At 33.8% G+C, this 24,546-nt stretch overlaps 1 protein-coding gene across 19 annotated transcripts in view; it reads right to left on the bottom strand.

The window, feature by feature from the left end:
- Positions 1-11,801: 11,801 nt before the first annotated feature.
- The window catches only part of ZNF644 (zinc finger protein 644), a 105,656-nt gene continuing 92,911 nt past the window's right edge, over positions 11,802-24,546 (bottom strand). For all 19 annotated transcript variants that reach the window (XM_072754645.1, XM_072754650.1, XM_072754644.1 and 16 more), the window contains 2 exons: positions 14,319-14,421; positions 11,802-13,496 (listed from right to left, as the gene is read on the bottom strand). In XM_072754645.1, coding sequence (XP_072610746.1) covers positions 13,304-13,496; positions 14,319-14,421 — 296 coding nt within the window. In that variant the 3' untranslated portion in view covers positions 11,802-13,303. The remainder of the gene's footprint in view (positions 13,497-14,318; positions 14,422-24,546) is intronic.

The raw sequence follows: 24,546 nt of genomic DNA, 5'->3' as shown, positions 1-24,546 counted from the left end.
ATGGGTAGTGTTGCAGAGACAGATCAGGAGCTAAAAATCCTCAAGGCTGTGGCATCTAAGGGAACAGTTAGCTGCAATAAGGATGAGAAGTGAGCAGTCTTGACAGTACAGGCTTCAAAGCTGAGGATTTTAGAAAGGAGAAAGGGAAGAGTCTAGAAGTACCAATGAAGAACAAATGGGATCAGACCTTTCTTTGCTTTGAAAAGTTAAATATGAAATTTATTAAGGATGCTGGTAGATCCTACACAAAGTGAGCCCTAACTGAATCTATTTAACACTAACTCCACACACTTCATTTTGCATGTGTTTTTAGGCAATTCAGAGGATCATCCAAAACATGGGTCATGAAAATAAAATAAAATTTACTGTTGTGACAGCATTACTATTTAGAGCCCTTTGATTTTAGAAGTAATTATGTGAGGAATTAACCTCCTTTTACTGCATGGGCCCAAAACCACACAGCAGACTATGTACTTTACTAGAGTTCTCAATCATCAATTAAAAACAGCCACATTAGCTTTAGTTTTAAGGATATTTGCCTCCTGGATCAAAAGAGGAAATACAGCAGTAGCAGATGTCTAATAGAGAAAATGGATCTTTAAAGCTAAACGTAAGAGAACATGAGTTTCTTCCATCTTCTCAGTGAATGGCTTTAAGTCTTTACTATATTGGCCTCTGGGTGAGAAGTTCTCATAAGCTATGATCTATAATATTTGGACCTCTCAAAGGGCTTGAACATATTATATAAAATAATAGCAAGAGTCTTGAGAAATCACAATCACATAATATTTTTCACCTTTGTAAATGTTTTGGTTCTGAAATGGCACCAAAACATACATTTCAAATTAGCAGCATGTTCACTTTGAGGAAAGAGAAACGAGTGACCAATAAATGTCACCTTCTAAGAACAAGTAAAAATTTAAAATGCAGAATATAGCATTTAAGTCACAAGGTAAAAAATTTACTCATTTTAATCATCTACTGGGGTGCCTGGTTGGTTCAGTTGGTAGAGCATATGACTCTTGGTCTTGGGGTTGTGGTTCTTGCCCAATGCTGGGTGTAGAGATTATTTTAAAAAGTAAGGTTTTCTTAAAAAAATCTATGTTTTAGACTAATTTCTTAAAAAAATAAAACTTTCTTTCTTTTATTTATTTCTATGCATTTTTAATAAAATATGTAATATCTAGTAACCCCAGTGAGTAGGAAACTCTGTTCTGATATTCTAAAAGGACTGACGTAATTATAAGTTATATGCAGAAAAAAAAGGGATTTGAGGCAGCTAAAAAGAACACTGTTTTGAATATAACTACCAAGTACTATAACATGATTTCATAATGGCTTAAGAAAATAATATACCACTCCAATTATATGAACTTTTCTCCTATTACTCAAAAAGGGGCTTTCATTATGTCTTATTGACTGTGCAACATACCGAAGTTTGGGGGACTAAGGGACTAAGAAATCATTGGAGAAGTGATCTGGGTGAATTAGGAACGTTATATGTTCACAAAAATTTCTGGATTAGTTTCTGAAGTTTGGATCAAGATCTGAATTGAATATATACTTCAGGATCCTCTAATCCCTAAAAACTGATATTAAAAAAAAAATTTAGAAGTCTTTAACAGTGCTGGGAAAAAAGAGAGCGTATTCTGATTTATCGGAAATTATGAGTAATCCCTGAAAAAAAAAAAATAGATGATACATGGAATCTGACTGAAAGAGGAATTCTTAACCCAACCACTGTTCTTCAGTACACAGTGCTTTATGTATCCTTCACACATAGATTATAAAAAGATGTGTACTGAAAGACGGAGGCACCTGGGTGGCTCAGTTAATGGAGTGTCTGACTCTTGGTTTTGGCTCAGGTCATGATCTCAAGGCCATGAGATTGAGCCCTATGATGGGCTCTGCACTCAGCATGAAATCAGCCTGAAATTCTCTCTCCCTTTACCCATCCACAACTGCTTGCAGGCGCTATCAATAACTAGATAGATAAATAAATAAAATTTAAAAATATAAAAAAAAAACTAAAGGAGATTTAATATAATAAAATTTAATAAACATGGAAGTCAAATTTCAGAGGATCAAAACAATAGATTGCTGAATAGGAGGAAGAAAAGCATGCTAAGTTTCTTGTGGTGGTGGAGGGAAGAGACATATATTGATTATAGCAGATGCTAATTAAGGATTAAGTTAATAACGGTTAAAGTTTTAATTTTAAGGGTGAAGAAATTTACAAATAGGTGTGATTTTTCCTTTTCCTCCATTCTCAACACTACTAAACTTTTAGCTTTTTCCAAGCCAGATGACTGCTGAAACTTAGAGGTGACTGGTGTAAATGTGAGACATGGGGCTCTCTTGGGGTCCTGAGAGAAAAGGGAACTGATATGGAACTTTCTTCTCCATGGGTTGAAGCTCAGGAGTTAAGGACTAGAAGGTGGTAGATCCTAGGAAGAACTTGACAATCAGAGATATCTACCCCATAGGTAAGCATATTACATCTTTTTCAAGCCCCAAAGGAAATGAATGGGTAGACTGAATCCTCTCTGCCCTGGAGATTACAGAGAGCTGAGAGACATCAGGGATATCCTTCATGTATCTCAGCAAGGAACTGCCACTTCACTTTTCACTAAGTGGAGGACTATTAACATAATAGGATATCCCCATATCCCAAAACAAACAGATCTGAACCCAGTGAACTGAAAAAGAAAAATAACCCATTAAAGGCAGCCCAGCAACCAGAGAGGAAATCAGCAAAATAATAAAAACATGTACTCAGTAAAACAGAAATACTAGAGAAGATGAAAATATAAATGAAAATAAATCACAGCATTTAAGGAGATTTAAGGGTGCACACACATAAATTTCCGAAAGCTTAGTAACATTATTTTTGAAACAAAATTTTATTTATTTTTTAAAATTTATTTATTCATGAGAGACAGAGAGAGAGAGAGGCAGAGACACAGGCAGAGGGAGAAGCAGGCTCCATGCAGGGAGCCCGATGTGGGACTCAATCTCAGGACTCCAGTATCACGCCCTGAGTCAAAGGCAGACACTTAACCGCTGAGCCACCCAGGCATCCCAAAATGTTATTTTGAAACAAAATTATAAATGATGAATTTAAGAGGTCATTCACTGTAAGTGCAAGAAACAGTTCAAAGTATTAGACAAACATACATAAATGGAAATCATGAGCTTGAAGATTTGAAAAATAGGTCAAGAAACAGGGCAGCCCGGGTGGCTCAGTGGCTTAGCGCCACCTTCAGTCCCGGGTGTGGTCCTGGAGACCCGGGATAGAGTCCCACGTCAAGCTCCCTCCATGGAATGGAGCCTGCTTCTCCCTCTGCCTGTGTCTGTGCCTCTCTCTCTCTCTCTCTCTCTCTCTCTCTCTGTGTGTGTCTCTCATGAATAAGTAAATAAAATAAAAAAAAAATAGGTCAAGAAACACAAAATGCAGGGAATAGGAATTCTGGAAGGAGAAAAAAATGGGAAAGATCAAACTATCCAACAGATAATAGTAGAAAATTTTACCTGATTTAGAGAAGGCCTGGATTCTGCTAAGTTCTAGGCTGTTCTGATGAGAAAACCACACATTTAGGCATGCTTGGCAAAGTTCTAGAACTCTAAGGATAAGCAGACAATGGTATAAACATCCAGGCAGAAAGAATTACTTAAAGGAAAAAACAGACTGACAATGAACTAGCCCATCTCTGCTTCCTGAGACAAACATCATCTGCATTTATTCATCCTGAGAGAAGAGGACTGCCTCTGAGGAGCCTTTACTCAGTCAATTTACTATTCACCTTTCAGAGCAAAAGTAAAAAAAAACTAAGAAGAGGCCTCAAGATAGAATAAGAGAAACAGAAACACTGGTTAGCCATGTGAAATTAAATATAAGTGGATAAGGACAGACTTCTCAGTGTTGTTAAAACTTTTGAAACGGAAGAGAAAGGCAGTAAATTCACTTGAAAGATCTCACTATGAGAGCAGTAAAGAAGGCAAGCATATTCTAAAGAGGGACAGGGAATTTTGCTCTGTCAGTTATCAGAACATAGCCTAAAAAGCCCCTGTAATCAAGTAAGTATGGTATTTATTTAGTACAGACTTAGAAAAAAGACTAAAAACAAAACAGGTGAACAGAACAGAGATTCCATATGCAGATCCCAAGTTGAGATTTGATATGTGACAAAAGTAATAGGTTCAATTCTTTGGACAAAGAACAGTATGATAAATTGGTGTTGGGATAGCTATATATCCATTTTGGAAGAAGAGAGAAACAGACTCCTACACAGTACCATAAGCAAAAACAAACTTTAAGAGGATCAAAGACAGTTTAAATTAGATTAAAGTCTTACTCCGTTTCAGTTGCTGTGAAAAAACACACACCATATACTGGGTAGTTTATAAACAAACAAGAAACATTTATTGCTCACAAGTCTGGAGGCTAGAAGTCCAAGATCAGGATGTTAGCATGGCCAGATTTTAGTGAAGACCCTCTTACAGGTCACAGATTATCTTTCAAGTGGTGAAAGCAGTTAGAAATCTTTTTGTAAAAGTGCTAATCTTATTCATGAGGGCCCTACCCTCATGACCTAACCAGCCTCAAAGTCCGCCTATTCATACCATCACCTTTGGTGGTTAGGATTTCAATATAAGAATTTGGCAGTACGGGTGGGTGGGTGGGATGAAGGAAACAACACAAAATAGAGACCACAGCAATGACTTAATTTGAAAAAAAAATATATATTCGGGGCAGCCTGGGTGGCTCAGTGGTTTAGCGCCTCCTTTGGTCTAGGGCGTGATCCTGGAGACCTGGGATTGAGTCCCACATCCAGCTCCCTGCATGGAGCCTGCTTCTCTCTCTGCCTGTGTCGCTGCCTCTCTCTCTCCCCCCCCCCTCTCTCTCAGAATAAATAAATATTTTTAAAAAAAGAAAAAATATATATATTCCAAGAAAATCTAGAAACTGTAATAAACATTTTTCTTAGTCCTATAAATATATATATATTCTGAAAACTTTATATATATAAAAACTATATAAATACTTTATTAATATTAGTGTATATATAAAAACTTTATATATATAAAATTAACAAAGAATACTCAATTCAATTAAGATTGGAAAGGAGAAGAAATATTAAGAAAATACAATACATATAAAGCACAAGATAATATGGACAGAGTAAGTATAAACATATACAGAAGCACAGAAATATGAATGGTTATATTCACTTATTCATCTCAAACTAGGTGAAATAAGAAAATCAAGCTAGAAGTCACTGACAAAAGGAAAACCTAAGATGACACTAGAAAGGAGAGGGAAAAAGCGTATCAGGTAAATAATAAAAATAAAAAATAGGGCTTTTTTGGGGTTGCTTTTATTGAATCCAAGTAGATTTAATAGTCATCATGAACCTTGATATACTCAAGAACACTGACTGGAAGTATAGAAACAAAAACTGAGGATGAAGAGAAACAGACACAGTAGCAGTCATACTGGGATCCTAACATACCTTTCACAGAATCACAGAATCTGGCAGGTGGAGTAAACGACATATGAGTAAGATATAATTTAAATGGCATCACTTAAATAATCCTTTAATTGTGGAATGTAGAAAAATAGAACTGATGAAAATAATACCAAGTGCAAGTTCTTGAAAAGACTAACAAAAACAAATAAAACCTTTAGTAAGTTTAATTAAGGAAAAAAGCTAAGCTTGAAATAAACATTAATAATGTGATGAAACAATGACAGATACAGAGATTAAACAACGTGTAAGAGAATACTACGTGTAAATTATTCCAAAATTTTAGAAAATCTAGAATAAATAGGTACTCTTCTAGGAAAATGTAACCAAACCTGGCTCAGAGAGGGAAAAAAAAAATCCTACAATCTATGTATAAAAGAAATAGTAAAAGCAATCAAAAGATATCTCTCTTAAAGGTAACAGACTCAAGGGTTTATGGACGAGTACTATCAAATCTTTAAGAAAGCAAAATTATCCATGTTAAGAAAATTCTTTCAGAGACTAGGCAAATTTAAACTTCCCAACTCATTTTATAAGGTTAGCATAACTTGGGTACCAAATTCAGACAAATACAGCTGAAGAAAAGTAAAGTCCAGTATCACTAACAGACATCAAAAATTTCTTTAATGAAATAGAAGCAAATTAAGTTCACCATATGAATCAAAAAGCATCAAGACCAAGGAGACATTTAAGGATGGTTCGATATTTAAAAAGCCTATTAATGTTTTTTACTAACATCAACAGATTAAACAAGAAAAATCACATGCAAATCTCAACAGAAGCTAAAGAAATGTTAGCACTGAGAGTCCATTTTTTATTTAAAAGAAAATAAAAAACTCTTATCCAATAACACATAAAATCTCTTTAACTAAATAAACTGTCTACAAGCAACTCCCAACAAACTATATTAATGATGAAACAAAAGTATCTCCATGACAATCAGGAGTAAGACAGGAATACAAGCTATCACCACTAATCATCAATACTGTACTGGAGAACCTTGATAATATAAGAACACAAGAAAAAGACTAAGTATAAACATTGGAAAGCAAGAGATAAATATCACAATTTGCAGATGGTACGAAATGGCTACAGAAATTTCAAAAAAAATTAACTGAAAAAATACTATAATAAGGGTTCAGCTATGGGAGGATATATATGACTGCCACCCAGAAAATCAGTAGTTTCCCTTTATATCAGCAATATTCAACTAAAAATTTTGGGGGAAAATCACAATAGCAACAAAAACATACAGAAACAAATTTTCTTTTTTAAAGATTTTATTCATTTATTTGGGAGAGAGAGAAAAAGAGAGAGAGAGCGAGCACAGAAGGAGCGGCAAGCAGAGGGAGAGGGAGAAGCAAGCTCCCCATAGAGAGCATGGGGACTGATGTGGGGCTCCATCCCAGGGCCCTGGGATCATGATCTGAGCAGGCAGACGCTTAACTGCCTGAGCCACCCAGGTGCTCCTAGAAACAAATTTTAAGTGTGCAATTCTTTATAAAGAAAACAATAGGACTTTCCTGTAAGACATGAAGATAAGTGGAAAAATATGCCATATTTCTAAAAATACCAATTTCCTAAAAAAGACTCATATTTTCCCATTTTCCACAGATTACTTTATAAATTCGATATAGCTCTGAGTTCAAATGGAATTTGACAAACTAATTTTTTTTACAAACTAATTCTAAAATACATTTGGAAGAGCAAAACATTTAATATATTATTTCACTCATATGTGGAATTTAAGAAACAAAACAACTGAGGGAAAGGGAAAAAAAAAAAGGAGAGAGAAGCAAACCAAGAAACATACTCAAAACTATAGAGAACAAAATGATAGTTACCAGAGGGGAGGGGAGTGAGAGGATGGATTAAATAGATGGTGGGGATTAAGAAACACACTTGTGAAAAGCACCGAATGCTGGATGTAAGTGTTTAACCACAATATTGTACACCTGAAACTAATATAACACTGTATGTTAACTAACTGGAATTGAAATAAGAACTAAAAAAAACAAAAAACAAAAAAACAAAATTTATTATTTTTTTTTTACAAAATTTATTTTTAAGAAAATACCTATACAGTATTTACATTTGCTTTAAAATAATGGCTTATTCATTTAATCATTCAGTGAATATTGACTGGATGCACACTGTATATCAGAATTATTTTTTTTAAAGATTTTGAGAGAGAGAGAGAATGTACATGAGAGGGAGGAGCAGTAGAGGGAGAGGGACAAGCTGACTCCATGCTGAGCTCACAGGGCTTGATTCCACAATCCTGAGATCATGACCTGAGCCAAAACCCAGAGTTGGACACATTAACTCACTTGAGCCATTTAGGTGCCCCTAGAACTCTTAGGAAAATAGAATTGAAAAAAAAAACACACACAAAAATCCTCTTTCCCAGAAATTTATATAAGGGCTTTATTTTATTTTATTTTATTTATTAATGAGAGACACGGGAGGGGGGGGGGCGGGGGGGGGAGGGCAGACAGGTAGAGGGAGAAGCTGGCTCCATGCAGGGAGCCCAATGTGGGACTCGATCCTGAGTCTCCAGGACCAGGACCTGGGCTGAAGGCAGTGCTAAACTGCTGAGCCACCTGGGCTGCCCTATATAAGGACTTCTGATTCTGATAATGGTAGGCTACAAAATCTCAATTTCCCTCCCTGAGGTCAACTAAAAACGTTGGATTAAAAAAACAAAAGCATCATATAAGCAACAAAGAAATAGCAAGATAGTAAAGAATTATCTAGTCAAATTAAGTGAAGATAAGAAACCCTGTGGGGCCACCCAGTAACAAATCCTTTTATTTTTGCCCAGAGGATATGTCCTATCTGGAAGAAATAGCTATGAAAGTAAGTTGCAATTTTGATGGCTGCACGGAGCTCATAGAACAAAATTATATTCACAACATAAAAGGTGAAGCAGAGGTATATGAACTTTCCCATGATCTAGCTCTTATAGAGAACCTGACTTTGGGTCATCTGGTAGACCAGGAAAATACAAATCTTGAATTTGGGTTTAAGGTGTTCTAAACTGGTAGAACTCCTACTCAACTGGCAGAAGTAAATGAGAATTCTTTGGGAAAGATACTATCCTAGGCTTCAGAATAGTTCTAGAATTGTTTCCAAATATAATGTCTAGCATACTGTTAAACACCTAGGCACATAAGAAAACCAGATACTATGAGCAAGAAACAGGAAAAGCAACTATCAATAAGCTCAAACCCAGAGTTATTTGGAATTATCAGAAGGAGAATATGTAAATAACTATGTAGGCCACATTCAAGGAAATGACAGCCACATAGGCTAATAGAAACAATAAAAAGCATATCTGAAAAAGAACCAACAGAAATTCTAGATCTGAAAAATATTACAATCAAAATTAAGACTTCAGTAAATAGGGTTTAGTAGTAGCTGAGAAAATGACTAAATTGGAAGATGGGTCAGAAGAAATTACCTGAAATGTAGCACCAAGATAGAAAACTGAGAATAAATAGTAAAAAACCTAGAGAACACAATGAGAAGGATTTAATATACATTTAGTTCCAAAAGAGAGAATGAGGCAGAAGAAATTAATAACTGCGAGACAACAGCTAGGAAATTTCTAATACCCAGCAGAGATCCCAATTGACAATAATAAAAAAGGAATTCCCATCCATATAGTAAAACTTTAGAAAACTACATAAAATCAAATAAATATATTAAAAGTATCAGAAAATACAGAACAGCTTGTTTTAAAATGGGCATCAGCTGCACTTGCAGGAATAATGAGATGACTTATGGCTGGGGGCCCCAAAATAGCTTCAGGATGGGAGCTGGTCACCGGAACAACCAAGGCATGATTAGAAGACTGCAACTTTTAGCACCTCTCTCCACCACCCCCTACCTTGGCCCTACCAAGACCTTCAGGGACTTGAGATTGAGTTTAATCACCAACGTCCAATGATTTAATCAATCATGTTATGTAACAAAATTTCCATAATAACTTATAAGCAATGGGGTTCAAAGAACTTCCAGGTTGGTAAACATATGAAGATGCTGGGAAGATGATACACTCGAGAGGACAGGGAAGCTCCATGCCACCCTCTCTCCTGCATACCTTGCATCTCTTTCCATTGGTCTGTTCCTGAATGATGTCATTCATTCATTCATTTTTAAAGATTTTATTTATTCATTTGAGAGAGAATGCAAGGGGTGGGAGAGAGAAGCAGAGGGAGACAGGGACAAGCATGCTAAGTGCAGAGCCTGATGTGGGGCTCGATCACATGACCCTGAGATTATGATCTGAGCCAAACTCAAGAGTTGGATGCTCAACCAACTGAGCCACCCCAGCACCCTCTTAGTTATGTCCTTTATAACAAACTTGCAAAGTCAAGTATCTTCCTGAGTTCTGTAGGCTCTTCTAGCAAATTATTGAGTTTGAAGAGGGTGTTGTGGGAACCCCCAATTTACAGCCAGCTGGTCAGAAGTACAAATGACCTGATACTTGAGACTGGCATCCTGAGGTGTAGGCAGTCTTATGAGACTGAGTTCTTTAGCCCAAGGAGCCTGCTGCTAAGTCTAGGCAGTTAATGTCAAAATTGAATCCAATTCCTAGATACCCAGATGATGTCTGGAGAATCGGAGAATTGGTTGTTGGTATTGGAAAATGCTCCAGATCTAGTATTCAAAGGTTAGGCTACACAATGCACCGCTCAAATTTAAAACTGGGAAAGTAGTATATATTGTAATACACACAATCACAAGTACTTTGAAACAATAAAAGAAATATAACAAGCTGTTAAAAGTAAATATCTTTGAGTGATTATACCAAGATAATGTCCTCTATTTTTTCATCATAGTACTTCCAAAATGAGCATATATTAAACTTTTTTAGTGAGAAAAAAAATCAAAGCCATCCTTTAGACTAATGTTCTAACTGTACAGTTCCTGAGAGGTCATATACATGTCCCTAAAAAAAAGTCTATTACACGACTACTGAAAAACTATCATCTCCTTAACCCATAATTAAATGTGAAATCCGAAATAGAGATATTAGCTACACCAATGTTCTAATACATTCTCTCCTTTTTTTAAAAAATATTTTATTAATTAATTTATTTGACAAAGAAAGAGCATGTGTGCACACACAAGTAGACAGAGTGGCAGAGAAGCAGGTTCCCTGCTGAGAAAAGAGTTCAATGTAAAGCTCAATCCTAGAAGCCTGGCATTGTGACCTGAGCCACCCCGGTTCGAATATATTCTAAAGAAGCATAGTAGAAAATATTCACTTTTTTGTCTTCATGCTGTTAAATATATAACACTTTTAACCAGATTTTTAAAAAAAGAAAGAAAACTCTAATACTAAAAAAGCTCAAATATTTTAGTAATTATAAAAAAAAGGAATTAAAAGAAAATTAGGCTGTATTCAATATTGAATTAGACCATATTTTGCTACCACGTAACTTGAGACAATATAATTTCTTTTCTTGTGGAAGCCAAATGAAAATGTTTTAACTTGCTAGTTGTCAAAAGACAAACTCTGCTTCCAAAAGAATTTTTAATTTGGAAACCCAAATATCTTTTCCACGAAAAATGTTTTTTGTTTTAACTTCCCAGGAATCCCTCTAGCTTAATGTTTTTAATTCAAATTACCCTATTTAATTTTCATATGTAGAAAAAGAAATGGTTTTAAATAGCTTAACATAAAAAATTTAATCTAGGTTTGCTTATAAAATCAAACTACCTAGTCTACTTGCATTCTTACAATTTGATAGTTTGCTTAATAAAAATCACAGAATTATAAAAATTAGAGCTGAAAGGGGCTCTAGTAATTGCTAGTCTTTCCCCCCAAAACCCTAATTTTTTTTAAAATTTCTGAATTCTACTTGCTATATATCTTCCAATTTAAAAAATATATTCATTTATAACTATTGATGAAATGTTCAGTAAGAGACAACTAGTATATAGAGACTTGGTATAATTTGAGTCAGAAGTACAGAATTTGAAATTTTAGTGTCATCTTCATAGAGAAATACACAGTTTCTATTAAGCATTTCAAAAAATAAAAATAACTTAGAAGTACTTTCCCCCTATTTAGTACCCCAGAGATCAGGAGGCCCTTGGTTGAGAATGATCCATCTAATCCAACATCCTAATTTCACATATAAGGTACGTGAATAAAGGAACTTGCTAAGTACAAACTTTCTGAATAAAATAAAACACAACCTCAAGTGGACTATTTCCACCACTGAAAATAAGAAATGCTTCACAATATAGACATGATAATTTTCTTTAAGTCTTTTTTTATTTAGAGATTTTTCTGGTAAGGAGATATACCATAGGAAAGCAATTTCACTGGCAGTGAGGTATGTATATACTCTACCAAAATACTCCTTATTTTAACTGTTTTTAACTTTATTTACATACGAAGAAAATTATCAATGCATATCCTTGTTTCAACTATAGTATTAGCCATACTACATGAAATAAAATGAAATGGTGCTTGCATACAAAAACTGTTATTTGTAAAGGAATCTGATTGCAGTTAAAAGAAATAATTTGTTTTTGGAAAGAGTTTAAAAGAATCACAATTTATCATGACCAAGACATCTGCACCATATTTTCCATTCCTCACAGCACATTTATTTCAGTAATTCCGTTATGTCGGTTCTTAGCATGAGCATAGTGTTACACGATTTTCGTACATATAATCACATCCAAAACAAGTTCTAAAATTTAAATTGTAAACATTCTCATCATATGTAGAAATATTTCAATTGGTGTATTAAGTTTTGCTAACTGATCAAATTTGGAATATAAATGAGAAAGCCTATTCTAAGTTGTGTAGTGAGCATTGTTTATTAATTACATTTCTACAATGTTAAATAAAGTAAGAGGCAAACCTGTCCTGTAAGCATGTCAAAATTTAGGTAAAACATTAAAAAGAAACAAATCTGTTAACAAAAGGATGTCTTGCAATAAAGAACATTAGATTTTTTAAATCTATTATGATACAAAAATGTAAAGGGTAAATAGCATCTTTGTTGACAAAGTAGGAGGTAGCATGGATGCACCACTTTATTGTCTGAGAAATGCAACTGGAGTAAAGAATATTTCCTTACCACAAATAATTTCCAGGACTATGTACATATTTCTTTTAGAAATACTTGTTTAAACAAATCTCCCTCCACTTTTTAGTATAAAAAAAACCGTTCCATGTGATTTTAAAAAAACACTTACACATCTAGATAGAATAGTACTCTGCCCTATTTGAGTGAACAGTCTCAAACTATGAAGTACATGATATTTAATGCCCTAAGTTGAGTAAATTTAGTTTAGCGGTTCCTGGTATTATACAAAACACTAAATACATACAAACAAAATATAATATCTTATTTTTCAATGCAAGTCTTGTGGGGAATAAACAGAACCTTGATTCCGGTAACACTGCAGAAAATGTAATTTTCCAGTAAGTCTGTCTTTAAGTTATCCATGTGCAACAGTTTATTAATGACTGCTTACATGTACTGATCTTTCATTGAGTGAACACAGTTAACTGACAAAGCTTAGTAAACCTTAAAAACACATCTTCCATCCTATATAAAATATATAGACTACTTACTGTTTGAAGTACTCAGTTTGCTCTGATGTCACTGTAATTCATTTTTCCCCATTTTCCTGCTTTAGTATTTATAAACGGATAATTTAACGTGGCTTTAAAAAAAAAAAGACAAAGAATTTCAAATTTACATCCAATTTAAATTTGCTATTTAAAAGGTTTCCTTGTTCTATGAAGCTGCTTCTGCCATTAGTAGAGAAAATGAAGTTTCTGTAATGGAGGCAGGCTTTTTAAGTAGTGACGTGACTTCCACCATGCCAGCTCCAGTCCGTGGAAGATTAGCGTTTACAATGTGTCGTTGTAAGTGCTTAATCCAGTCTTCCTGAACAGACAACGGTCCACGAAAGACTAGGCCACAAAACCTACAGAAGAAGTTGATAACAGTTCTCTTAACATGACCAATTCCCTTTATTTAAAACCAATTCAAAAAAATAAATAAATAAAACCAATTCACATAAAATCCATAAACTAAGAAGTAGAACTTTATCTATCTTGGAGATACTATCATGTACAGGAGTACCTGACAACAGTTTTAAAACACATACAGAGTCAAAATGATTTCATGTAATATAAAACTGCCAATTCATATGTTTAACAGCTATATTATCTATAGTAATATTTGTAGAGGTGGGAACATTATTATTAAATTAAAATTAAATTAAAAGATCTTAATACCTATATATGTCAATACGTTTAAAACAAGTATAATTCCAAAATGTAGCATTCTTTTCTACAGACCCTTCCCCAATTCAGAATTCCTTAAACTGCATGAGGATGAGTATAGAAGGGGGTGGGAATGAGTTTGTATAGCTATACTTAGAAGTATGAGTGGAGATAAGTTCCCAAGCAACAGAAACTCAAGACAAATTAAAAAAGAAAAAAAAAAAAAAAACAATCAAATTAAATCAAACAAAGCAAATAAATAAAACACGAGCACCATAACAAAAAATTACTTTCATAAATCACAGTATCATTGAAATTTTGAGGTAATATAAAAAATTTATTCATCAGTTGTTGAAATACAGTGTATTATGAGGTAAGATTTTAAGATGGTTTCCAAAAGTTCATTTATAACTTGATTGTTGAGAATGCACCTTCTGCCACAAATTAAAAATCCCAAATTAGTTAATATATCTCAAAGCAAAATTTGAAGAAACTGGAGATTTGGCAATAAAAGCATATACCTGCATCGGAGAATGTAAACCTCGTCAGCACCATGAGGTAATGTTAACATTTTCTTCTTGCTTCCAGATCTTGACCTTGATTTCTTTTGCTTACAATCTAAGGCTAAAAAAGGGAAGAGAAAGACTTAACATTTCATATATATTCCAAAATATAAATATATACTTCTAGAGAGGTCAGACCATATAAATTAAATTTTAAAAAGTCTATATTCATTTGAATTCCCTGAAGCATGCACTAACTTGCAGCTGGGTCTTTAACAACAGTAATATCATCTGTATACATTCTTCCTGTACTACTTTTCAAATAATGCTTTATCATATATAGCAAACTAGAACTGAGAAAATTAACTAATCTCAAATTTACTAAATTGGCCAATTATTACAATGGCAATCTTTCCTTTTATGATCATAAGTACATTATTTTCATATCTAATCAATCTTCCTTATTTCCAGGAAAACTAAAACCTTTTATTTAAGATCATTAAGTTTCCATTTGATTACTATTCCATTAAGTAGGTCTCACATGCTTTGAAAACTTAGTAAAGAATCATAATAATAAAAAGCTCAATGGAAAATCAATTTTACAGCAAATACTAATAAATAGCTCTTAAAATTATATGTAGGCCCTACATTTGGAAGGGCAAAAAAACCTCAACTTTCATTTTTTAACTCAACCTATATTGCATATACAATAATACATTTTATTTTACTAAGAAATTAATAGAAATCCAGATCATCTCACGTAAGTTTACAAATGGGCCAGAAACATAATTCTAATTATTCTTCACATTTTTAAATTTTACATGATCTCTTAGAACTTATTTTTTAAATCTGATTAAAAAGGGGAAAATTTTTTATACTAAAGTGGATCAAAATTTTAGTGCTGTTCTTGAAATTTTTCAGATACTTGACTTTTCCTTCAGTTACTTATTCTAAAAAATCTAATTAAGGGAAAAAAGGTTTTTTTTTTTTTTTTAACAGGTAGGAATGACAGGATATAAAACATTTTGTTGGTCTTTGAATACAACTACACCATTCCTTTGGACAAAGGGATGACAATATTCCAGGGTGCTGCTGGTCAATTAGCAGGAAGAGAAGGATCTAGGGATCCAAGGGGGAGGGGAACAAATGTAACTGAAGAGTTACACAAACTGGTTTTCTTCTGTTAACCTGTCATGTGAAATCCCCTGGAAAAATTCTAGGTAAGAGAGAATAGGAACTGGCTATTCAAGGATTCTGTGAAATGAGTTGTTCAAAGTCCAGATTCCAAAAGAACAGATGCTACTATTACAAAACCAGTAAACAGTTTCTCACAGTAGTCAAGTGGCAATGCTAACAGAAATGTCATATAGAAAATTAAAAACCATGAAAAGCCTAGATAAATCTCATTCAAGCCACTGGTTTCTGCTTCTTGTCACCTGCCTCTTTAAAAGTAAAATCTTGCTTGGGCCCAGAGTCTTCCTTTGCTTATGCTCAGAAGAAGAATCTAATAAATAAAGAACTGTAGGAAATCAAGTTAAGTATTAAAGAATGGCTAATTCAAAGCTAAACAACCAAAATCTGCAATAGAAAAATCTTGTAAGTTATTAGTTTCTCAGTCAAGAGCCTGGCACGTGGTAGAAACTCAACAAATACTTCTGGTGTAAAAACAATGGAAATCTCAATAACCTTCGACATTTAGACAGCATATGAGTGGAAATTTGTTCTACCACTATGCAATACAGGTAGCATTTCTATAGAACATATATTCATTCGTTTAAAATGAATATGTTGCTAACAGTCACACTGAAATTCTTCATTCATCAGTCTATAGCTTAGATGTAGAAACAAAGTTCTTCACAACCAGTAGGAAGAGTAAGGTATCAAGTGCTTTGTAATTAGCACCTTCTTTTTGCTAGTTGCACTGGTGAGCAATCTGAATTCAAGTGGATTTTAAAACATAAAGCAATTAACACACTAGAAGAGTTTAGGGAACTCAAAGGGCTAAGTGCTACTAGATGTCAGCTATTCTCCTATCTAAAAGGTAAACCACACACAATCCCTGTCTTTGTTATGTGGAACAGAGTAAGCATTTGGTTTATGGAGAGATTACAGGGAGAATCTTACTTTGATGAGCTCGTTGGTTGTCAAAATTGCCACACTGTATTCAAATTCCTTTTAAAATGTAAATAAATTACTGTAGGATACAAACAGAATGCATTATAACAATCCTTTAAAAATTTGTTCACAGAATGCTAATGTTAAGTGTGTAAAGCAAATTGAAGGAGAGGGGCAGGAGGTAATGGGCAAGTATGTAATAGAATGTAGTATCAGTATTATTTAAATGCTATAATTCTTTAAAAATGGAACTGGACATGTTTACTTTGAGATATAGAAATTTTTTATTTTAATACAGGAAAAATAATTTTTATGACTTCTAATGTTGTATGGACTCTAGAAACTGAGGTTTAGGCTGTTTTATGAATGATCAGATCTAAATTTTAAATGAAAGTGCCATAGTATTTGTAGTGATTAATATTTGAAGGTATCCTGACTTTGCAAAGTAGGACAACTCTGCCAGCATATGATTGAGAATTGCCATTACCCAGGAATCCAAATAAGTTTAGAGAACCACTGCATTGGGCAGTTTGTCCATCCTTGGAAGTTTGTCCATAAAGTAAGGATATTAAAAACTTGGGACTTCGGGTAATTATACCTAAATACCTTGGTGTCCTAATATCTCCATGATCACTTTTAAATTTCTTATCCCTTGAAATGTCACTTATTTTAGATGGTAAAACAATACATTTTACAGGAATAGTTTTTTCTAATACCAACATCCAAACTTTACTCCTGAATTATTAACACAAACATTTTAGAAAAATCTGCAAAAAAATGAGTATTTAATATATTGTTAACATGCACAAAGGGGACATCCATATGGTATTGTCTTCATGAAAAAGATGATTTACACAAAATGTTCCACCAAATGAAAAAGATGATATACAAACATCTATTACGTAAATGTTCTCATTCAACAGTTTATTATATATAAAGGGAAAAGCAGTTTTATTCTGGATTGTACCAGGAGTCATTAGAACATTAAAAGCAGAACACTAACACATTCAATTTTAGTATAATGGGGCCTTTATCAATATTTGTGATAAAAAGCCAAAGTTAAGTTAAACAAAGTTGTTTACATTAATAATCTGTCAAACACATAACTTCATACAAAGCCTTTCTTTGAAATGAGATTTTATTTGCACTTAGTGTTAAAAAATAAAAACGCACACTTTTTATTGCTTCCAAAGTATTTTAAATCTAACACTTTCTATACTTAAAATTTGCATAAAATACTAGATTGGTTTCAGAAATTCTTAATTTTCTTCTCCTTGAGCATGACTGTATCTTTAGAAAGGAACAAACTCAGTCATTCAAACTTTCCTAAGGTGCCTATTCAGGGTGGCAGAAAATGTTTAATCAATATTAACCAAAAGACTGTTAAAAACATCTTTGCAGTTATCTGATTTATAAAGGATCTAATATGTTACTGGGAGTATTTTACTTGTAAGGTGAATAAATTATGCTCTAAGGTTATATACAAAGTTTTAGAATATATCTTTTCTTCAGTAAAACAGCTATTTGTTCAAATAGGAATGAAAGAAAAATACAGTAGACTTATGAACCCTTGAAAAGAACACCATACTGCTATGCTACAAAATACAAACAACAGTGACAACGACGAAGACAACAACAACAACAAATGTGTCTAAAGCGCTAAACCAGATCAGTGAAAAAGCAAATCAATAAGAAACATAAGAGATACAAATTCGAGTTTGTTTTCTTCTGAGCATTATTTAGTTTTACACCTAGAAGAAAAAGAATTTACTTTGGGCTCCAACATTATTAAGTAAGTCCTTATGCCCTTTCCACCTTTCTGCCCATTACATACAACTGTTTCAATGAATTTCATTTGCTACACTACACAAATGATCTCCAAAAATGAGTATTTATTTCTTAGAAACATATGAACCTTCACTGTGGTAAAGAAGCACATAACTAATTAACATTCACCTCCAAAATATTTTTATGTGCCATCATCCTCCCCTACCCATTTAACTCAAAGTCCCATCTCATCTGTTTTGTTCCTAACTGGCTTTTGGCATCTCTGGAGTAAAGTGAAACTTAATGGCCAGGTTATACACATTCAAGATAAGAGGTATGGTATAGCTCTACTAGAAGGGAAGAAAATTTCTTCTCCATCTAGTTGGCCTGTGTAAGATGGGTAGGCGGCAACAGCAGCTATTAACTCATTTAGAAGACAGTAGGGATAAAAAAGATGGAAACAGGCAAGTTCATCATTACACCACCATTAACACACTGGTGGTGGAGGTTAAGTAGTGACAGCGGAGAGGTTGGAGAAGAATGCATATGTCCCAAGGGGTACACAAATATGAGATCATAAACTCAATTCTACTTGCTGTCATTAATCCTTCAAAGTTTGTAAGTTCCAAGCATATAAAAGACTGTGCAAAGACCATTTTCTTTCCCTTACCCCAACTAAAAAAGGAACATGGCTTTTTTGGGGGGGAAGAAAGGGAGGAGAAACATGTTACCTTGTATAAAATAGGGATGGGGGATAGAGGAAGCCAAATTCTTATTTCTTCAGAGTACACTCTTCTCTTTGCATAAAGTGCCTACAAGACAGACTTCATAGGTATATGACTTGTGCAATTACATAGAATCCCATACTTGGTTAAACACTGTTATTGTACACAGTCTTGAAATTCTTAATAGTTTTTTAACACAAGGTGTTACATCTTCATTTTGCACTGGATCCTGCAAATTATGTAGCTGGTTCTGGTTTCCTGAGTACCTACCACTCTAAATGAGAAAGGCAGGCCTCGCTTGGCCTCTTAATCTCCTGGCTCATAAAAAAAAAAAAAAAAGCTATTAAGAGAAAAATTGTTAAAGCCCACTTTCCATAGCCCATTAAAATGGAAAGGACTTTCCTACTCCCAATACCAATTTTTTTGTTTGTAGGTATAGTGCCATAATTAAACCAGTCATTATTCCAAAGATCTACATAAAGCAGTTTAAGTGGTTTATTGTCATGAAAAGCAATGTTCCCCTTCCAAACAGAATTAAGCAGATAGATATACAATTAGCAACCTCAGAAGTATACTTTCACCATTATTTTCTCTTGATATTTTCACTCCAAAATTGGATATTTTTTCAGTAGCCTAAGGTACTTTCATCAATTTTTAGTTTCCATTCTCAATGACTAAAAGTAATAACTAACCCAGAATCACAGAACAATCGTGGCAAAGTTAATTAGATCCTGTATGATTTAACATTTTACCTAGAGGAGGATGGAATGCAAAATATTTGAAAAGCAGATTTCCTTTGCAGTAAGTATGAGGCTTATTGCTTAAAGTATTAGTCTAGAAGAGACAGGTAGCTTGAGTCTGTCCTACAAATAAAGGGTTATATTAAGGGTAGGAAGAGCCTTCTATCCTTTGTACAGAGAATTGAGTTCAAGCAAATGAACTTTATTTAAACTTAGTTCTACCTAGGAGGAAAAAAGGTATATTCAATTTGTAGAAGTCTAAGTCTCTGCTATTTTAAAGTAGAGGGGATATCAGTAAAAGAATATTCTGAGTAATATTCCACTAAGGTGTCAAAGGAGAAGTTAAACATAACTATGACACTTTATCAAAGATTTTTATCAACCAAAAAATTGGAGGCAGATTAGTTTTTCCAGCTTGTCAAAAGCTAACAATACCCTGGCTACAAGTTGTTGACTGGTCAGTTAAGAGTTAATAAGGATAGCAAATATATTATTTCTCTGTGGTAACAGGTTAAGAAAAAATACTTAAAATTTCTCCTTAAGGTGGGTTGAACTTGCATGCTGTTTTACTAAAGCAAAATATGCACTTACCAATATCACTTTTCCAAAACTAATACACATCTAAAATTGTAATAAACATTAAAATACGTAACTAATCTGCTATGAATCACTTTTGTTTAGAATTACTTGCATATAATCACACTCCCTGACACCTAAAAGTCTCAATATTTCCAAAATACCATTTCATATTTAGTAGGAGTAATTAAATAAATGTTTCTGATTATAAAATTAGGTAAGGAAACCACCTTACTTTAATATTGTCATTAAATTACCTTTAATATAGTCATGTTCAACTTACATAGGGCGCACAAGAATTGTAACGGTACACCTAAAGGTCACAAATGCACAAATCCCAATAAATCTGATTTGGTTTTTTATAATTTTGAAGTGTTTACACATTCCAGCCAAAATCCAAACTATAATCAAACATGGCACTGACAGGCATCTTCTGCTTTGAACTAACTTCCAGCTAAGGCCACAATTAAATATGTTCTAACCGCTGCACAGCAAAAATTAACCTTATTCCTCAAATTCCAGACACAACAAAAAACAGTGACTACTATTTTTCTACTTCTTACATACATGAGGAACCAGCAGTCTCCAAAAGCCAATCCTCTCGCCCTAACTTCCAAAAAACAAAGTCTGTGTATTGTTTTATTATTTCCATAAAGTCATTTAGTGCAGATTACCTACAAGTTAGCCCCAGCCAGAACATGCCTTGTTACTGTAAGGCCTAACTATATCTTAATCCAGATCATAAATAGCATTAAAAAATTCATGTTAGAATAGGAACCAGAGCAAAAAGAAAACATCAGAACAAAGGATATAAAGATATTAGACATGTTAGAAACTCCAAGCATATAAATATCTGGGTTAATTCAATTGTTAAAAAAAAAAAAAAGATATAAAAAGAAAAACTCAGACAATTAGTAACAGAACCAACAGCAATGGTAGGGGACTAGTTAAGATTTTTATGAAAAACAGGTGGTTGATCAGAAAAGATTACCAACCAAATAGAATTCCTAAATTTTAAAACTAGTGACATCAAAAGCAGGCATCATAAAATATAAATATTTTGTGCTACAATGGTACAAAACTCTTCAGGGTTCCATTCTTCTAAATACAGACTTACTGATTGAATAAGTGTGGTTTTTTGCTTTGCTACAGTGAATAGCTAGATGATGATGTGCTGCTGTAAGTAATAAAGCCCTACCGTTTTCTTAGGAAACACCATGGTAGCAGATTCATAAACTATACTGACTGTACAACCATCCTCCTAATAACAAGATTTAAAACCTGAGCTATCTCTGTCTCTGTCCTCTTACTCTTCTACCTTTAATCTGCCAAATTCTGCTTATTTTACTCCCATAGTATTATCTGTACACTTATTACCTTTTCTTTACATTCACATTGTCATTGCCCTGGTTCAGGACTCCTAAAATGACCTTACCTACAATTTCTCCACCTCTACAGTAAATTCTTTAACTTTTCTCAAATTCTTTAAAAGAAAATCTTCACTTGTTCCTCACTACAAAGTTAATCCCATCACCACACATTAGCATTCCATATCCTCTCTACTCCTCCATCTCCTACTTAACTCATGTTTTTATAAACTGCCCACTGTCCCAAGTTGCTCCTTCTTATAGGTATGCTTCTTCCTATCCCTGATTCCTATTTCCATTTTAATTAGCTATTCTCAGGGTCCAAATCAAATATTACTTCTAAAAGCCTTGCTGGGTCCTGGTCCAGCTGCAAGTACATTCCCCCTCCTCCAGACTTTCACAGAATTTCATGAGAGGTGTACCTCTCCAACAGCACTTAACAATTTGTCTTGTATTACAGTTATGTATTATGTACTTCTACCGTAAGGTCCAATTTATCTCTGCAGTATTTAGCACAATGCATAAACCAAAGCAGGAGCTGAAAAAAATTGCTGGTTGAATTAGTGAATAAATCAGCCAATCAATTTTTAGTATTATGGCAAATAGTCCATTTTTGCTGGCATAATAAAACACTTAGTATCCATAAGGGTGACTCTTACTTATCAAATGATTAAATTATATCCAGTGTAGTTTCACAAGGTAGAAATTAGAACAATATCTTAGAAACATTACTATCAAAATGGTTAGGATAAAATCACGTGTGACACTAGTCTTCAATTACCTGGAAAATTTATTCAGCTTGAACAATTTATTGCTGTGCTAATGCAGAATAATGATACATCTGTGCAGATGAATATATACAGATATATACTTTTAATGAAGAATAGTACTACAGAGATAAGTAATGGCAAAAAAAAGCACAGAAACCCATCTTTCATTTTATTTGAAAATAAAAAGATGGGTAAGCCCATCTTTTTAAAATACAGGTTTGGCCACATTATTCCCTTTTCTAAAAAAATTTCTTCAATGATTTCCTAAATTGTTTTGCAAGCATTCAAAGCATCAACCCCACCTTTCTGGCATTACTATTTTCCCAAAGACCTGCCATTCAATCTCCCAGTACCTCTTGAACTAGAAGTTTCATCCCTTTGTGCCTAAACTATGTCCTTCTTTCTGCCTAGAATGTTCTACATTGTCTCTTCTTCCTAAAACTACTCATTCTGCAAGTTCAGGGTCTAGCTGGAACCTTATGAAGTTTTCCATAGTGGTACACTTGTACTCATCCCACAAGATCGTGAATGTGTGTGTGCAGCTGATGTGCAGGCTCTTTACAGCCTCAGCTAGTTAGCACTGTCCTGGTATATGGATATAATAACTAAAAATTTTGTTTAATGAATGAAAATTTTGACTACCAGTTTTTTCTTTCTCATTTTAAACATAATGACAAGAAACACAGGAGCATGAACTACTCTTACTTTTCCTTTTTCATTCTTTTTGAGGCTCTATTTAATAATGAGACAAGCTGTAAGAGCAGCAGGAAAAAAGAACACAACTTATTTCCCAGCTCCCCTCAAAAGGCCTAGACTAAAATAAATACCTTTATCTCCTACAGCACTTATGCATTACTTCCATTTACTTGTGTACTATCTTGCATAGTTCTCTAATTTGGACAGTTTTGTATGTGTTGCCAAAAATGCTTTCCCAAGTTCTTTGATGACAGAGAAATGTTTCATACTTTTCATGTATCCTCCATATAGCCTAGTCTAGAGTAATTATCCAGGTATTTGCTTTAACTAGATGCTAGTTAACTCCTTTAATCACAATAAGAAGATAAAAATATTTTGTTTGTACTCTTTCAAGTTGAATGAATCGCTATAAAAGCAGGCAATTTCCTCAAAATGCAATATTATAATAATGTTTTAAAAGACACTGCAGAGACACTCATGAAAAGACAGATAATTTAATGCATCTTGAGAAGCTTTCACAATACTATTTTTTTCTTTCCACCACAGGAGAAAAGTGTTCCTATAGCACTTTCCACAATATAAGAATTACTTTCCTGGTGGCTTATATACCCACTCAGCACCTGGCACTGTGTTACACATTCATTAGCACTTGTTGTTGCAAGCCTCTCTGGCCAATTATATCATTAAAGCTGAAAACAGGCAAAGGACCCTATTAAAAGTAACACACAATCTACTATTCCATTTAAAAGTGGATGGTAAAAAAATAAAACACTGACTTTACTAAAAAAAAGAATGTAGATATTGCATTGGCGGTATTGACTGAAAGACTCTAGTAACAATTTTTAACTTCTCTTTTTCTCATTGGAAGCTATTTATTAATTATGATGGTGGTGCGTCTATTAGTGTAGAATAACAATAATCCTGCTTTGTTCTGGAATGAAATGAAGCCTTCTCCCACATGTATTTGCATGTAAAAATATTTTGGGAGGCACCTGGGTCAATGACCCAAAAAAGATTGAGAACTATCACATTAGAATTATATGAGTCACCAGTAAATAGCTATTTGTGGAGGCAGAGGAGCATCCTTTTTGGTTGATTCAGGGCAGCTAGAATATTTCTCTCCCTCAGAAGACTGCTAGTTCTCACAAAACAGGCCAGGAACTAGTAACTTCTAAAAAGGCATGGGGGTTTATTCTATCACAGGTAACCAAGCCCACGTTTAGCATTTACTCTAGGTATATCTAAGCTTTTTCTTCAAAATAAATAAAATCTACATGAATGAAGACTACCTGAATTAGGAAACAGGTATCAGACATTCTTACGAAGGCTTTAGTCCTACCTACTTTCCCTTTACATTGTTCCAGTTTTGTGATCTATTTGGATTAAGGTAAAGTTTTTTAAAAAGGATTTTTTCTATTATTTTTTTATCAAAACAACATCTACATATTCTTGAAATATAATGCTTGTTATTCATATGAACTGATGAATCC

The sequence above is a fragment of the Vulpes vulpes genome, chromosome 3 (assembly GCF_048418805.1).
Source record: "Vulpes vulpes isolate BD-2025 chromosome 3, VulVul3, whole genome shotgun sequence".
Taxonomy (NCBI): domain Eukaryota; kingdom Metazoa; phylum Chordata; class Mammalia; order Carnivora; family Canidae; genus Vulpes; species Vulpes vulpes.
Note: the sequence above shows the minus strand (reverse complement) of the source record. Positions and strands in the feature narration are given on the sequence as shown.